This window comes from Phasianus colchicus, chromosome 8 (assembly GCF_987193195.1).
Source record: "Phasianus colchicus chromosome 8, bPhaCol1.hap1.1, whole genome shotgun sequence".
Classification (NCBI taxonomy): domain Eukaryota; kingdom Metazoa; phylum Chordata; class Aves; order Galliformes; family Phasianidae; genus Phasianus; species Phasianus colchicus.
In genome coordinates this window covers 14,037,490-14,055,666 of record NC_143443.1, presented here as the reverse complement: position 1 = coordinate 14,055,666, position 18,177 = coordinate 14,037,490, and the positions used below count along the sequence as shown (strand labels likewise).

The 18,177-nt window shown below is 32.1% G+C and overlaps 1 protein-coding gene across 8 annotated transcripts in view; it reads right to left on the bottom strand.

Moving 5' to 3' along the window:
- Positions 1 to 18,177, bottom strand: part of KCNMA1 (potassium calcium-activated channel subfamily M alpha 1) — a 446,296-nt gene that overhangs the window by 129,645 nt on the left and 298,474 nt on the right. For all 8 annotated transcript variants that reach the window (XM_090144990.1, XM_090144991.1, XM_090144985.1 and 5 more), the window contains exons 10-12: positions 5,785 to 5,895; positions 3,746 to 3,851; positions 2,270 to 2,352 (exon numbers count right to left, since the gene is read on the bottom strand). In XM_090144990.1, coding sequence (XP_090001116.1) covers positions 2,270 to 2,352; positions 3,746 to 3,851; positions 5,785 to 5,895 — 300 coding nt within the window. The remainder of the gene's footprint in view (positions 1 to 2,269; positions 2,353 to 3,745; positions 3,852 to 5,784; positions 5,896 to 18,177) is intronic.

The window sequence follows — 18,177 nt, the reverse complement described above, 5'->3', positions numbered from 1 at the left end:
GTAACAGATAGTGTGATATGAAGTGAGGAATATACAATTAAAAATGAAGAAAAAAACCACAACCATTCAGCAAAATCAAAGAGAGAAGCAAACAAAATGTCAATTCTATAAGAACAAATTGAAGTAAAAAAAAGAAAACAATCAAAAGGGAAAATAATCTCAATTACTTTAGAGTCATCAGACTCATAAGATTCTCAATGCCACAACTGTTTACAGAGGTGTTCTGTAGGAAATATCTTACAAAATTCTGGTTTTGCTTGAGCTTCAAGTATACAAAAACTAGATCATGATACGGATTTAAAAAGTAATATGTACAGTTTCAATTTATACTTTCTTTTCAGAGGGAAAACCAACTCTTCCTAGTATTTTTTCAATTCTTACTGAATTGAATTCTTACTGAATTTAACTAAACATTCAATCCTATTGAATTAAATTCATTTAAATATGAGAAAATGTGTGAGAATTTTAGTCCTGAAATAAAAGCTCTGCATTTTATTAGATTAAAAGTATTAAATGCTTTAAAAATGCACTAATCTGCAATTGAAAGTCTGCAATCAACACTAAAAATGATTTTTGCATTGAAACAGAAAAATGAAATTAGGCATTGGAACAGGCTGCCCAGAGAAGTGGTGGAATCACCATCCCTAAAGGTGTTCAAGAAACACGTGGATGTAGCACATAGGGACATGGTTTAACAGCATGTGATGATGGGTTGATTATTGGACTAGATATTAGAGTTCTTTTCTAACCTTAACTATTCTGTAAGACCTGTTCCTTCATATACACCCAAATCTCTTGTGCACAGTGAACTTTGCCAAAGATGGAGTAGCATTATCATTTAATTTTTTATCTCCTTTTTCCTCTAACTCATGACAGACCAATCAAATTGTTTAATTGCACTGATCAGTTCCATGTTAGAGGATTTTTGACGAATCCTTGACATTTGATTTTAAAAAATGAGAAGACTGGTCTCATTAATACTATGATTGTGTTGGGGGGGGAGGGGTAGAGGGAAGAAAAAAAAAAAATGGCTTAGCTTAGCTTTACTGTAACTCTATATGCCCATCCGCTAATTGATCCTTTGACCTTCCTTCACAGAATAGGAGGAGGAAAACAGGACAAAGCTTTGGTGGTCCCTAATGTTGTAAATGTTCTGTCAATCAACATAAGTATCGTTGATCTTAAGTGTTAAAAATGAGCGTGGAGCTAGGAGACCATTGTATAGTTTCCATCATGAAGTGTATACATCACTTTCACCAAGCTAAGTAATTAGTTACTTGTAGTAGCAGATTTACTGAGGAGCAATAAGGTATGAGGCGATTGAAGGTCCTTCTGTCCCATGATCAGCACCAGCCCTTGCAGGGCATATATTTTTGTAACATATTGTTGCCACAGCATAATTAATTGCATATCCTTTCCCCTCATTTCTGTTGATTTTTTGTGCAGCTATGAATACTTCAATGCTAAGACCTATGAAATGATCACATGGCCTTGTAATCCTCTCCACAACTGTGTTCTTAAGTAATTAGTGCAGTGACTAATGAAGATCCAAGAGATAGTGCCAAGTAGTGGACTTGGAGAACATTAATAAATTACTGTGTTGCAGCAACAGTAATCACAAGCCAAATAAATGCAGCTGATTCTATTTGGGATGCCCTTTGAGAACTGTAAAGTATTCTGTAAAGTGGTCTGTAAGCAATTATAACAAAGAAACAGAAAAGGTGCTACCTAGAGCTCTCATGTCCCTTTTGAAAGGATGAATTTTTAGAAAGCATCTCCTACGCCATGAAAATAGAGATTTAAAGGCAGTTTCTGAAAAAGAAAAAATCAAACTTCATTGACTTAACAGAGAGGAATACAGAAATTGTTATAGTTCATACAATTACACTGGAACTGTGCTGGAAGAAAAGCAATCAATATATCTGAATATGGAAAGATAGTCTAAATGAGTAAAAATGGCCAATACACAAAGTTCCAAACAAATGTTCTGATTTAAAATTTCACTTTTGGTCTAGTTTGTTTCTCTTGACATTTTCTCTTCTCATATGCTGCTTCTACAGCAGCTAAATTAGAAAAGGAACTTAAGAGCATCCTCATCTCTGAGCTTCTGAGGCAATTTTATAATCTGCCTTCTGAAGAAAATCCTGTGATGCTCTTCAATTGCAACAGATCAGCTATAAATCGGTGTGTGGCTATGGCCTATCTGGATACCAGAAGTTGGCTAATCAGAGTTAAGAACACAAAATCTGTTAAAAAGCAATGAGTTTACCTCATAATATTGGAGGCATCCTCAGCATCTGGGTCAGCGCAGTATTTATTGGCAAGAATTAGGCACGCATCTGCTGACTCTATCTGAGACACCGAAAAACACAGCAAACATAAATAGCAACCTCTTTTTCCAACTTTTCATTCATAATAAAGTATTAGAAAGTACAACACTCCTATCATAAGCACGAATATCAGTTTACAGTACTGACAAAACAAAATTTTCAAGATTTTATAGTTGATGGCAACAGGTTCACGTATGCACAGTAATTTCGTGAAGATTTCTCAGACCATTTTGGTAGTTTAATTACTGACTACTACTTTGTATAAACTAAAAGCAAGAAGATTTTAACAGATGTTTCTTTTGTAAGCAGGTATTGAATTTTAGACCTCTAAATCCATAAAGAATTTGTTATATCAGTACACTACACACACAAGTCCTGCAGTTTTGTTTGAGAATGTGAGTACTTTCTTATTAAAGAAAGGAGGAGATGTTTGAAATTACGATTTAGAGCATGAATTTTCAGACAGCATGAGAAGGAGAGAATTAATCTGTTCAGAGGACCTCTATGTTCACACAAACCTTAACCCTATTTAACATAAAGCATATTAAAAACAAAACAAAAAAAAAGTATTTTTAGGTATATACAAGAAAATACTAACAGAAAGAAAGTTGGACTAAAGAACACAAAATACCAGCATATGACTTCATGGTCATAATAAAAACGTTCTGTTCTGCTGAATTGAGATACAAATTGTGATGGACTACAAAGTGTTAAGCAAATTCTGAAGCCATGAAAACATGATTGATACCCTAGAAAGTGTTAATATTGCATTAAAATCTCCTTGGCCAAAATAATTTACATTTTATTTAGAAAAAAGAAAAGAAAAATGAAAAAAAAAAAAAAAAAAAAGAGAAAGAGAAAAAGAAAAGAACATGAAATGACACCTCACCATTTGTTTCCTTTAAACTTCATACTTGTGTAAGAGTATAAAATAATTTTCTATGAAGGCAATAAATATATCTCATTTTAACTAATAAGTTTCTTAAGTTGTGTTTTTATCAGGATTCTAGACAATGGAAAAAGGATGTGACAGGTAAAATCATTTTCTAATTGTACTGATGAAGATAAGACAATAGTATTTTAAATAATTGCCATAAGACAACAATCTACTATATCAAACATTAAAGCTAAATAGACATGACTAAAATCCAATGAAAAATTCATAGTGTTCAGTAGGATAGGATATAATGTATCTTAAGTCGTAGCGGTACTGTAGCTTTGTAAATCTAAAGATACAAGGAAAATAATATCTAGATGGATAAATATTGTAATTTACAGAAGCTAATAGCAATGGAAAAACAGTGTTTTGAGTTTACCTGTAGAATGCTACTGTTACTTAAATTATTTTTTTTTAATTCAAAGAATGCAATGAGTACTTAAGTTGAAGTCAGTTAACAGAACAAAAGGGATATTACCTTTACTCTTGCCAGGTCATGGGGATTAAGGACTGAACCCTGATAAAATTCCACCTGAGTGAAGTGTCGTTTAAAAAGAGCTTCCAGCTCAAGGTTAGGGGAGATACTGCATTGAGAAGAGGAAGAAAATACAAAAACAAATGAAAAGCCACTTTTTTTCCATAACAGTTTCATTTTCTTCTTTTATTTATAAACTGACTCGTTTATTTATTTTTATTTATTTATATATTTTGCATTTTCAGAATTCTGCTGATGCTCTTCCTGTGCTGTGGAAAGACTATATAGTACTTAAACAAATATTACACTGCTTACACTTCCCTACTTCTAACTAGAGGACATCTGGTCTGTTTAACTGTGCTCTGTATGCTCATGTCACTTTTTCAAATAGGTGAATCCAGAAACAGCAGTGCAAACATCTGAAAACATCCTCTCCATGGAGAAAGTATTTTCCACAAAACTTGTCTAGACAGGCAATCATCCCCTGCACATACCTACCTAAACAGTTGACTGCAACAAATAAAAGAGCTCAATATGAAATAACTACAAGCCAGGGAAGGAATTCCATAAGGATCCCCTGATACCTATATGAGCTGGAATTAAAATAAACTTAATTTTGCTGTGACTTAATCTCATTTCATTTTGCCATAAACATGACAAAATGGAACAAGGGGATTCGATAGCTATGTAACCAAAGCATGAGAACTTTCTGATGCAAAATGCTAAATTAGTAAGAAAATTAAACAGGTAAACACAAACATTTGCCCCTGACAGCATAGGAAAAACAAAAACATAACAAAAACAAACAAACAAACAAACAGAAAAACACCAAAAACAGGCACAAACAAGTAACCAGGTGCTGAACTTTCTTCACATGCATTTGCAGTTTCCCATTTCCTGTCACCATGCATTTTCACTGTGGAAATCTGAATCTTCACTTTCCTCTTAAAGTCAATTCCCATTACTACTTAAGAAAGGGAAAATAAGAAAAGAAACAATGTTCCTTGAGGATATCATGTCTAGTCTAGTTTTAAAGGAATGGATATTAAAAAAAAAAAGTGCAAGAGCTGATTATTAGTCTTCCTGCTCCATTTGTTGAATCATTAATAATTACAAACTTTTTAATCACTTTCTTTGAAAGGAAGAAAAGTGCAGAACTTGTTGCTAAATGTAAAAATATCACTTATTCATAGCTTTTGGCACATCTAAATAAATGCTAATCCAGATCAGAAAAGACTACTTACACTGTCACTCTTTTAAGCGCATAGCTATTTCTAACAGGTTCTCCCATAGGGACACTTCATGTTGCATTACTCACAATGCAGAGCCTGCAACTATCAGCATCCACCTTCAGACACCTTTCCAAATCCCACATTAAAAAAAAATTAAGAGACTGTGTGTGTAAGTATAATTGGGTAAAAGAGCAGTACCACCAATTACAGTGATGAGAATTTACTTTCTACCTTCGCTATCAAGTACTGCGTCACTTTCATATTAAAACTATATTTTCATCTGCATTTTCGTTCTGTAAATATTTTACAATACAAAATCATTTTTCCTAACAAAATGAAATGTGAACAGGTGTTTTCAGATGCCATAATTTCTTACCATTCACTATTTTTCACTACTTTTACTTGTACAAATTGTGCCTGTTTCACTAGAAATAAATACTTGCCACCTAAAAAAACTCTCATGCCTATTTATGAGAACCTTTTTTTTTTTTTTTTTTTTTAATTTTGTAACTCCATTCTCATTTCAGATATTGTGTTAAGATATTCTACGTTACAACTTATACAACTGGCTAGGAAATCTATTTTCTTGAAATACACATACTACTGTGCTTAAAAAAGGATTATAAAATAACTGCAAAAACAACTCTTTTTTTTCAAAATAACTTATGCCAGTGGAAAAAAAGAAACGGTATATATTAACTTAATAGTTACGTGGACATTGGAAAATCCTGTATTTTCCCCAAATGTACATACTTTAATTCAATAAGCTTTCATAATATACGAGATGGCTTATTTTGAAAGTTTACTCACTTATGCAGAAAGACGATTTCTACGTTGACATCATCCCTATCCTTGTGCAGGAAGTCCTTCAGGAAGTTGGACACGCTTTCAAGTGTTATATGACCACAGACAACTATGTGCCTGTTACAGAAAAATGAGAGTTAATCTTGCAAAGAAAATAAAACAAGCAAGCCAGTAAAGAAGAAAATGGTAATGTATTGCCCAAGAAAGAGTATTAGTCTTCATGATGTCTCAATAACACCTATTCCATGAAGCTAAAAAAGTAAAACATCAATTCCAAAAGAGGTTTTGCAATTGAAAATACATATACACTCTCACCTGCAAAGACTACTATAAACAAAACACTTGGTCAAGTACACATTTAACAGATGCATAATTTATACAGACATTTATACACTGTATTGATCTGTCCATTTCAAAGTCATATTTCTCTTATTTCACAGATTTTCATCTGCATCTTAAACTTTTCTACTGAGATTTTCAGTTTAAATTTTTGTTTTCTGACATAAGGCAATTGATCTCCCTAAAATTATTCTACATTTTTCCATGAAACCAGGGAATTATATCACTGAAGACAGTGCAAAGCTTGTCAATATAGGCTAAAAAGCAGTAAAAAAAAAGGAATCTTTTTCCTATATTAACTCCTGTATGGCATGTACTTTGAAATAAGAAATTATTAATTGATGCACTATAGAAATGTATCGTTCTTGCTTGCACACATTGAGATTTCACATAGGTTCCTTCTGCTGCATAGTTTTTCATTTGTACTAAACAGATTTACCTGAACAGATGACTTGTAAGATGAAAGCATATACCTACACACACCTTTTTGAATTATACATTTTAAATAAGAAGCTGAATAAAAGACTTAGGAAATTCCACACTTCCTGACTTAATGAATCGTTGTTTCTTTATCACTGTAAAGCAAAGTACATTTTCTGATATGGATATCCTATGCTGTCTCATAACTTCCTTCATGGAATGAACTTAACCCAACGTTCTTTACCCTTACTATTTTATGATACACTGTGACTTTGACATGCCTAATACTAATACTTCCAATTATCACATTGTTTACAGAAGACAGACAGACAGGGTGATCCAGTTGCAATTTCTGAACTAAGAGAAAGCCAGCTTCATTATAGTCATATAGTCTATAAACAAATGTTTCAAATACAAAATTTCACGAAATTATCCAACACTTGAGCTGCCAAATGTGAAGCAAAGTAATTTTAACAGTAAAAATTAGACTATCCCAGTCACCATTACATAAAAACAATTTTGTGAACAAGTGAGTAATAGAAAATCTCATTGGCTGGAAACAACTAATAATAGGTGGCAGCAATGATTACTAATATAATGGGCCTGCATTTGCTTCATAATTTGGTGCTTGATGAGATGTGTTTGAAAGGTGCATAGAATTCATTGGAAAAAGGATAATGACACAAAAAAAGAGAAAATCAACAACATGCTCCATATGGTGAATAATAGATACATCATGTACTGTTACTTTGCAGTGGTTCAGGTCACTAGGAAAATGAAATTGTATTATTCCAGTCCAGTACACTTTATGATATTGTTCTATTAGTACCACCTTTACAAATAGCGTAGGGTAGTTTTAAAGTTTGTTTAGAAATATGATAACCTTGAACTCACTTTGTATAAGATTTCTTAGTGACATCACCATGCTTCATAAGCAGTTTTAGAAACAGTAACAAAACCGATTGTTTCATTCCTTTTAATAGGCAAGGAATATATAATGACATGAAATTTTAACATGACTTACTACTATGATCTTTTATTGATAAACTAGCTACCTGGACTGTCTGCTTCAGCTTCACCAGAAATTTTGCTCATTTTTTATCTAAGCTTTTCATCTACTATGTACAAAATGCAGTGGAGTTCTGAGACTAAACAACCCCTAATAGCTTTCCTGTATTATAAGGTAGTAAGTACAATAACAGAAAACAAAACATAAAATATTTTAATTCATCCCTTTTTAGTGCAAAGCATCCCTCAGAAATTTCATCTGGGACATTTGCAGCTTGGCAAAACTGCAACAGCCCTTAGGCTGCGTAAAACCCTACCTGCATTCCCATTCTGAGCAGTCTTCCTCAGTTTTCCTAAGGGTTTGATCACCTGAGCTGCTGGAACTGTGTGTGCATGCACTGAGCACACAGTTCAGTCAGAGGATGCTAGATTAGATTCCCTCCTTACCAAATGAATGAATGTCCATCCAATAGATTAAATTTACGAGAAATTCTCAAGTTCAGATTCTGAAAAGATGTTCAAAATCTTAGTACCTTACTAAACTTAATTTCTGAACAGACTGAGATTGGTACACTACATTACACTAGCATATTGAGACATTCTAGCTCTCCAGTGCTATTCAGAACTTTTTCTGAATGTAAGCCTATCTAGCATCAAGAAAATGATAAATAATGGACAGAAAACATGGAGTTGTATTCCTGACACAGCAAAGGTTTTCTAAGAATACAGATTAAATGGAGTTGGAAAAGACCTCCAGAGGTCATCCACTCAAAACATCTCCTAATAAAAGCAAATGTATTGGATACAATTATTCGCATTGTTTATGATTCTCATTCAGTATTGTTTCATACAATCTGATCTAGTAAAAATAAAACTTTTCTTTTTCCCTCGTGAAATACACGTGCACATGAGCATCTGTACTGATTGTTTTGAAAGTGTCAGAAGGTATTTTTACCATGTGCATTAATTGGTACTCTGATTTTGGGCTACTTTGGTATCAACTCTTGTCCTTGCCGTACAACCCAAAAAAGCATTCTAAATAGTGATCACTAAAGAAAACTTTCCTGGTTCTCAAACGATATTTTCTGATGAGATATTCACATTAATTTTTGGTTGAAAATTCCCATAGAAAAACAAACAATCAAACAAATTCTTTTCACCGTAAGTAATATTTTTGCTTAGAAATAGAAGAAACTGAAAACAGATTTCCTACTTGCCCAGAGAGAGTTATTTGGTGCATAAACTTAGAAAACTTGGAGAGCTTGTATTGTTCCAATCTGTCCTGTGTATGATCTGAAGATTTATAACTTCCTCTGTTTGTGCCAATAATCATTCCCCTACCGAACACCACCAGTTTTTCCATGCACCAAGTAAAATGGATATCTTCTGTTTGTGGCAAGAGTTCTTCGGTAGGAAAATACTACGTTAAAAATTTTGATTCTACAGAAATGTCTAAACTTTGCACTTAATCTTTATGAAAATCCTCAGAAGTATGATATTCTTTCGTTTGTTCTTTAAAAAGAAAAATGTTAGATTTTTCCCCATTATATTGAAAAACAAGACTCAGGATTTGAGACACTTTTCTGCTGTTAAGTAATCAGGAAGACTATGGTTTCTGTGAGGTAATAGTTGTCAGAACAACTGCATCAGAGGTGAAATTGGTTTAATACAACAATGGAAATCCATATTACACAATTCTGATGTCGCAAAAACATTTCACAGAGAATTCAAAGCCTATCGAGGGAATATTCTATCAAGAAACAGTGTCAGACTAATCTTTTCCCATATCCATTCATCACTCTCAAATTTAATTAGAGTGACCAAATACAGAAAATTAGTACAGTTATGTGAGGAAATCATTTTACACAGCTGAAAGTCTCTACAGTATCTATCTTTTTTCCTCATGCACACAGAATGAAACATAATCTAAAAAAGGATGCCTTTTTAGTTCCTTATAAAGTAAATGGAATTGCTTTCAGAAGACCTCTACCTACCACAAATACAGTTTCACAAAGGAAAAATGAAATAAGCAAAAGCTAAATCATCTAGAATTCCAACAGGAGATCACTAAGAACATATATTTAATTTGTGTAAATAGCACTGTGAATGAAAACAGAACCACTGAGAATAGGACTCTTCAGAAAGGATTTTACATGGTTTTTCCTTCAGAGGACAGAATACTAAATATAAATCTTTTGAAATAAATTATATCCATTTTTTTGGAACAAATAAAAAGAATTTTTAAAAAATCAGTATAACTTGTCTGTCATAATAAATCATAATAAATAGAAAATTCTGTTCAGGATTCAGTTAAATACATGGAATGCACTTGTCAAAGAACTAAAGTGTGATTCTTGTTGATCTAGATACCTCTATAATATTATAATATTTATAACAAATACAAGTGCTCAAATCTCTTTACTCTCTCTCTCCTTATGACTTCATCTACTGACCATCTAAATCCTTTCTTTTTATACCAGTACCAGACATGTTTGAAATCAACAGGTTATTTTAAAGTCTAATGGTATTCATTAACAAATTATTGGCATCAGTCACTTTGTCTTCCTAATAAAAATCACTTCCTAATAAATTTTTCATCAATAAAAATCAATGTCAACACAGTCTGTACATATTATCTTGTTTGTCTATTATGTCAATGGAATGTATTCTTTGAATGTCCCTGTTTACAATACATTTATAGCTGCTTGCGGTTTTTATGATTTATCTGTTATTATTCAAGATAATATTAATTCAATTCAATTAAATGATAACTCCACACATGCTCATATCTCTCTCCTACTATACAGTTAACACAATCCTTATTTCAATAGAAACTTCTCAGAATAACATAAATAGATTGTACAATACTGTAATCAGGATTTGATATATTTCTTTTCTTCCCAGAAGACTTCATGTACCTCTAAGACCAATATATCATTCATCAACTTTAGGACCAAAGGGAAAAAAAGCTTGCTGTTTTTGTGTGTGTGTGGGTGGGTGGGTGGGTGTGTGCGTGCACGCTTGTGTTTGCTTTTGTTTTGCTTTGGTTTTTTTTAGAATAATTGCGGTGGGTATAAAATTAAAAAGGGCTACTCCCAAACTTAATCATTAATATCTGTAAACAGGGCATAAAATGCTGTGAAATCAAAACTTTATATCTTCTAAAAATCCACCTGCAAGCTCTCTATTCTCTCACAGAAACTCTGCTCTTTCCAAGAGATTCGACATTCCTCCAGCTCTCTCTTATACTGTAAGGGAAGGAAACATTCAAAGATATACATACAGACCATGGTGTTCTATAAAGATCAATGGAACAATTGGATCATACATCAAATTATAATAATGTCAGGCATTTAAAATTTCCATCTGATGCAGACATTAGCTTTTTATTTGACCAATATATGCATAAGGAATCAAGAATGACTCATTTCAATTTCTTAAACTCAAAATTGTTAATGTACTCAAAAAACATACAGCCACATACAAGACACTTTGATCGGTTGTGAATTAGCTACAAAACTATAGCAAACACACATACATACCCAAGTTTCAGTCTTGTTCAGTGAATATTTGTGATATATGTTATGTTTGTGATATGTGTTATAGTGTCATTTGCATTACTTAAATGCTCGATAGTGGTTTTTTTTCTGAAAAACAGTGACATAACAGACTGATGCAGGTCCTCAAATATTTTTCGTCCAAGTAATACTTTAACTAGAGAACATGCTGACAGAATGCATTAAATCTTGGATAAATTGTACATTCCTTTCTTTAAACTGGATTTTAAAGTATGCATCTCCATATGTTTGCAATAGTATGTTCTTCTAAGTAATTCACTGTGAACTTCTTTATTTCAGCTTCCCTATTCAGTTTATCTTACAATACTATGATCTAAGGAATGGTGCAAAACACGGCTATAAAGCAAATTAAAAAAGAAAAGTTAATATTCTTAGCTTGATGTTTACCTATAAAACTGAAATAGTAAGAAAATCATGATTTGTTTCTGCCAGGATCTGGATTATATAGGTAGCTGCCACTATAGCTTAAAGTGAAGAACCTGTTCTTTCATTCAGTCTTGATGGAACTATTACCCTCACCTAGAGTTCTTCTACTTCTGTAGAAAAACATAACAACATACCTACTCCAAAATAAGAATGCACAATCTACTATAAATAGAAGTAAAAACTATTAAATGCAATAGCATACATCAGATCCATACTAGAAAGCTCGTAATGCAACACAAGTGTAAATGACATCTTCATTATTCGTGTATCAGCTGCAAACGAGCTTCCTTCTTGTACTGTTTTGTGCAGCAGATATCACACGTATTTATTATGTTGTTATTACTTCGGAAATTCACTGAAAATATTTTGTGTCAAATAAACTGCTTTCTATGTTTCCAACATTATTCATTTTCGAAGTTGCCTTACGGATTTTTTAATGTTTAGTGAGTCAAAGAGCTATTAAATTTGTTTTAGATAATGCAGGGTGTACCAAAGACTAATATTTCTAAGCACTTCATTCATGACCAGAGCTAATGCATTTCTTTCAATTGAAATCACCACAAAGTGTAATTGCTAACTTTCTGGAAGAATGAAAACAAATCATATTTCACTAAAATTTGCTGATTATTTCACCACCTCTGCCATCTCATGTTGCCTTCACTGTAGTTTCCACAATGAAATTGTGGCTGTGTATTTTGTGGAACATGTAAGTCAGTAATTTATATACTAGATTGTAATTTATATACTAGTCTTTGTTGGGACATAAATTCATAAATTGGACAGAAACTGTTATTTTGAAATGAAACCCAAAAGCCTTTTTTAAAATTTAGGCAGAGAAAAGGAAAAAAGTTGAATTTAGTATATTCCTAGCTAGAAATATAAAATTATTGCTATTATTCAGGAACAGAAGATGATTTGAGATACGCTTCAGGGGAAAAAAGTCAAAATATTGTTATATCTCAATTCCCACACTCCGTTCCTTGCTTTTACAAAAATGGATATAGTTTAATATGTATGCAAAATTGAGGAAAAGACTGTCCTATTAGTCCTATCTATCAGTCTATTTAACACTCATCAGAGTGAGACTTCACTAAGTGAGACTTCATTTGAAACAGTGGAATTAGAAGAATGGCTAGCAGATGTGAAAGAGAGACACTGCTGGGGATCATAATGCAATCCATGTCACATTCTCCTATTACAGTCTCATCCCACTAGAAAATAGTTTCTTACATACTATATCAAACAATTTAATATAATAATCTTATGTCACTTTCTTTGGAGCTATGTCTCTCATTACTGCAGCAAATGGACCTTTGCCAAAGTATCTGGATAAGTCTTTAAAAAAAAATCTTCTAATTTCTAATCAAAGTCAAATGTCTAATGAATCCAAGATGGTCTGTCAAGTTAAATTATCTGTTTGTCTTTCTGTTTACCATATCTATCTGTCTACAGTTTTTATTTTCCTCTGTGAAGTTTAGTTATTGAATCCCATGTTTCCTTCTGGAAGGAATCTCTAACAGATGATTCTTCCCATTGATATGCTGATGATTTGCTAATTTATGGCTTGTAAATTTAAGAAATCTGAAGAAATGTCTGGGAAGCAAAGTAGACCATGAGAGAAGAGAAACAGGAGATTTTAATAGCTTATACAGTAAGGACTGTGATTTCATTAAATTGCCATTTTTAATTATTATCTATAATAATGTCTTAAAATTATATATATATATAACTGATTAAGATGAATCTTGATTCTCAAATAAACATGTAAATCTGGAGCAAAAGGCTAGTAATTAATTACCAGAGGCAAAACAGATCCAAACGTGAATCTAAGAAAATCTCAGAACATAAAATCCCAGACTGGGATAATATATAGGTTAAGAACAAGTAAATGATTTTTTTTTTTTGCACAAAAGAAATAACAGATCATTTTGTAAATTCTGTTTTGTCTAGGACTGAAACTATATGTTCTGAACATCACAAAAGTTCACTAGCAGAATTTTAGTAATCTGAAAACCAAATGTTTCTTGAAGAAAATCTCAGTCTAAAAAGCTTGAACGTTATAGAGAAGAAGTTGGTTGGAGCACTTCAGAAAAACATCCAGAGCCAAGTGATCACCACCTCTTCCAGACTTCCAAATCTATGCATGCATGAACTAACCAATAAGCTAATTTCTCACAGTCCAAAAATAACAGTCTATCTGCACAATGAAATTTGTGCTTTTCTTCCTTCTATAATACTTCATTTGAAAATGATGCACTGAATAGTATTTCAGGAGCTCCACAAACACGTAATGGAAAGAATTAGGTCAGAATAAGTGAAACTGAGAGTCTTAAAGAGAAAATAACCATATGTAGATAATGTGTAGGGAGCCAAGCAGCGGTCTCAAAATTGTTCAAAATAATGGCATAGGGAAATATCACTAATACTCCAGCTATAAGTCATTTCAGTTTGCAGCTTATGAAAACAAATGTAAAAGAAAAAAAAAGCCCAACTACTTTATATATAAAAAATAGATATATTTTCTAAACAAATGTCTAAATTAGACTTTCGTAGATCTTTTATAATATCGTGATTTCTTTTTTCTGCACTTTGCTAAGTTATATCTAGTTCTTATCTCCAGTATTTGTATCCAGTAATTTGTTATTAAAAATGGTTCATTTGTACTTAGTAATACAAGTTTTTCACTAGAGTGTTAATTTCCTCACCCTCTACAGTAGTCAATAACTAAGCTATATATTCCAGTGTGATATTTAATACTTAATTTTAAATCTTCAATATTTAATTCAATTTACTAGTTTTCTATAACCATTTTATTGATACTCTATCATCATTGACTAATAAACATATATTCAGGAAAAGTGAAAAATAGATTACCTGAATATAACTTTTTCTCAAGTATCATTTAATTATTTATTCCTTGGTTCTCTAGCAAGTTTCCCAAAGTTTGAGTAAGACATGCCCTGTGGAATACCACAGACATCTTTAAGAGTGATGACATTATGCTTGATGATGAACAGATTAATAAGAATTTAACCCTCATTATAAATTTCTGTCTATTTTGCATTTTAATATTCTTTGTAATTTTCAGAACATTTTTCACATGAGAATCATTTAAAGTCTCCAAGACTAATTTAAGTCTCACAAAAAATCTTTCAGGTAGTTACTAGTCAATTAGTAATAAAAATATTGTATCAGTAGAACATTAGCTAATAAATAAAGAACAGAGGTAACATCTGCTTTGCAAGATATAAAATCATGCATTAGAGTATTCGTCTATGAAAATGAACTGGAAGGAAAAAATGGTATAGAATGAACTGCTGTTACAATAAAAAAGAAAAATTATGCAGAAAACTTCACTAGGATACACCTTTGCAATATAAATAAATATTTTTGTAGCTATGATAGTTTATTTTGCCTGAATTATTTTCCAGTTACATCTTAGTTATTTTTTAATATCAAAATGTTTTCTTGTCTTTACAAGCTTATAATGTAATCTTCTGTGTCATTTGTACTTGGTGATTGTAGAAGGAAAAATATTGTTTGTTGTTCATAGAACTAAACCTAGTAAGATTTTTTTTTCTCATTTTCTGATCATCGATTTAGTGAATCACAGTACATAGAAAATACAGAGTTTCCTGTGAAGTGAGCTGCGATTTGTAGCAAATCATTATTAGCACTAATTTTGTGCTCATAACATGAGATGTTATGGAACATCTCATTGCTTACAAGTCTAATATTCAAGAAAAGGATTAGTATCTTTTTGGAGATTTATTGGAATATTTATTTAATTTTTCTAAATTGAGATTGTGTCAATTCATCATCAAATGTACATATTTGGTCTTGGCCACACTTTGTATTGACATAATAGTATGTATTTTACTGCTTATGAGTTGGATGATTTTTGTTGGTTAAACAGGCAAAACTTCACTCAAAGGCTTAGATAATATTCCTGTTTTGTGCTCTTTGAGACCTTGCAAATCTCATCACAGGAATACCTTATAAAGTAGAGATTATAAGTTATAATAAAAATGTTAAAAAAAAAAATCCATATGGATTTCTGAAACAAAGCTATCTAGTAAATTTAATCAGTGATAATTGCAAACTGCCTATAAACTACCTCAGTTTCTCAACTCTGTATGTATGGTCTGAGAGTAGAATGTTTCTTTAGTGTGTAAAATGTCTCCTGTATAGTTGTATAGTTAATGAGTCTTTCCATGACCTTACTGGCTGAAAAACAAAATGAAATGTGAAATAAAAATTATCTTTTTTATTTTTTTTCTTTAGTAAGAGAAATCTATAGAAATACTCCTTACACATACACTCCAGCTGCTTCAACAGTTAAAATTCTTTATCAATGCTCTCCTTGTAGTAAAGCCATGTGGTGCAATCCTTAAGAGGTACACAATCATATGTTAATTTTAACTTCCCATCTAAGCTTTTAGTAGTAGTATAGAAGCATGTTATTCCACAGACAATTCATGAGGACACATGCATAAACATTTATATAAATGTTACAAAGCAGATTGCATACAGTTATCTATTTTGGAGAAAGAACTAAAAGTATATACATCTGCTATTTTAAGTGTTGAAGCAGTATCTTTCAACAAAATTTAGCTCCCTTCATTTTGTACATGCATTTAATTTTATCTGGAAACTTTCTGACATTAGAACTAGAACAAATGTAGTTTCCCATTATGTATGCTGCCAGAATCTATGCTTGGTTGCTCAACTAAAGAGCTTATATTGCTAATTACTACCACATGCCCAAATCCCAAGCAGAGGAAAGCTTATTGGTTCTGACAATCCATTCTCTCAACACTGAATTCCAAATGAAAACTTAAATTTTGGCCAAACATAACATTTCATCAATCTTGTTCTTCTGACTGCAAAAGCAACATCAAAAAAAGGATTACTAATAGCTTTTTACTGTGCAGTTCCCAAGTTTAGATTCTCTGATGGAAGACACACATGAGCAAAAGACTTCTTTATACCACTCAGTAATTAATATTTGAACCAGAAAACAATGCATTAAGTAAATCGAACAGTTTGCATGCTGATGACAGAGCTGTTTCAATTGAGAAGTTATATGGGCAGTAGAGATCTGCAGAATAAGCACTGAGTGAGCTAAAAAAAAAGACAGTGTATATAAAGACAAAAAGAAAAGGAGAGAAAATAAAATGAAGCACGCCCCAAAGCTAGCAGGAAGTCTTTGAACAGGAATTGAGGTTTTCAGGATGTGGGATTTTGACTGAAGATCAAGTCCTAGTTTAGAGGCAACTGAGCAATGCTGGGTACTAGTGACAATGTAAAAAGTGAGAGACTAAAACTCCGTATTTAAAATAGTTTTTAAAACATATTCACCTCTGTTGTAACTCTTTTGGAGTGGTGAAAAATGAGGTGCAAATTCTGTACTTGAAAATCCTTAGAAAACAAAGTATGAATACAAGCACAAAACTGAGTAGGTCTCTGTCACAAATAAACATTTTGGGAACTGAATGATTTTTTTTCAGAAATAAATGAAGACTATTTTTTCATCTTGATAAATGAATTATGATGCATGTTTCCAGTATTAGATTTTGCAGTAAAAAATAGCCTTAGACACTGGACGGTACCTTAAAAATGGAAAGCTAAAGTTGTCATTTACTGGTCATTATGACTATTGTTGAGTAGGTAACAGTATTAGAATAAAACAAATATTGTTATATCAACCCAGTGATTTAAATCAGTACTCTTGAATTAGTTCTGTGGGGCAAATGTAGTCTTCTCTACAAAGAGAAGAAATAATTTGATTAAATCATGATTTACATCTGTAAAATCATGCATGGGAGATAATCTGAAATGAACAATGATCCTTTCTGCTTGAAGTATGGAAAAGGACAAAATAGATAATTTCCTGAAGTTCCTTCTTTTTGTTCTATGGAAAGGATTTTATATAACTAGTCTTTGGGGGTAAATATATATATCTGCTAGAGAATTTCACAAAGATATGTAATGAAATAGAAGATGGCAACATTAATGGTGATAAAAATAAAATAATATATATGCATGTATGTCTGACTTATTGAAGACCAGATCTCAGATCTAGATGTTGGGAATGCCAGAAAAAAGATGTTTTTAACTTGGTCAAGAAAACAAACAGACTTTCAACAGAAATGTAATGGGTTGAAGTGGTCTAATAAAAGCTACCTCTTGCTACCAACCAGAATGATTACTTTTTATTTTCATTTTTTCCCATGCTCCATTGATACTAAGGATAATACTTCCTCTTCTTTACAGTGGTTGTGGAAGAAAATCATTTTAAAACTCTTGGTCATACATTCGTAAAACCACGTGTTTTTGCAATATTCATATGCAATCAATAGGAGCTGCTTGAGATCTGCAACTGTTACTTGAACAATAACAATCAGTATAATTATGATTATATATATCAATTGTCTCAGACAGTTCTGGAATAATCCAATTGACATAAATATCTCATTTTTCACTCCAGCAAACTGAAGTTATCTGAAGAACTGAGTTGCTCCAAAATTACATTAATTACCATCGTGACTTAGTTAAGAGATCACTAAATAATTAAGCGATGTCCAAAATTGTGAAGTGATGTTAATCTCTTTCCAGAAGCTAGCTG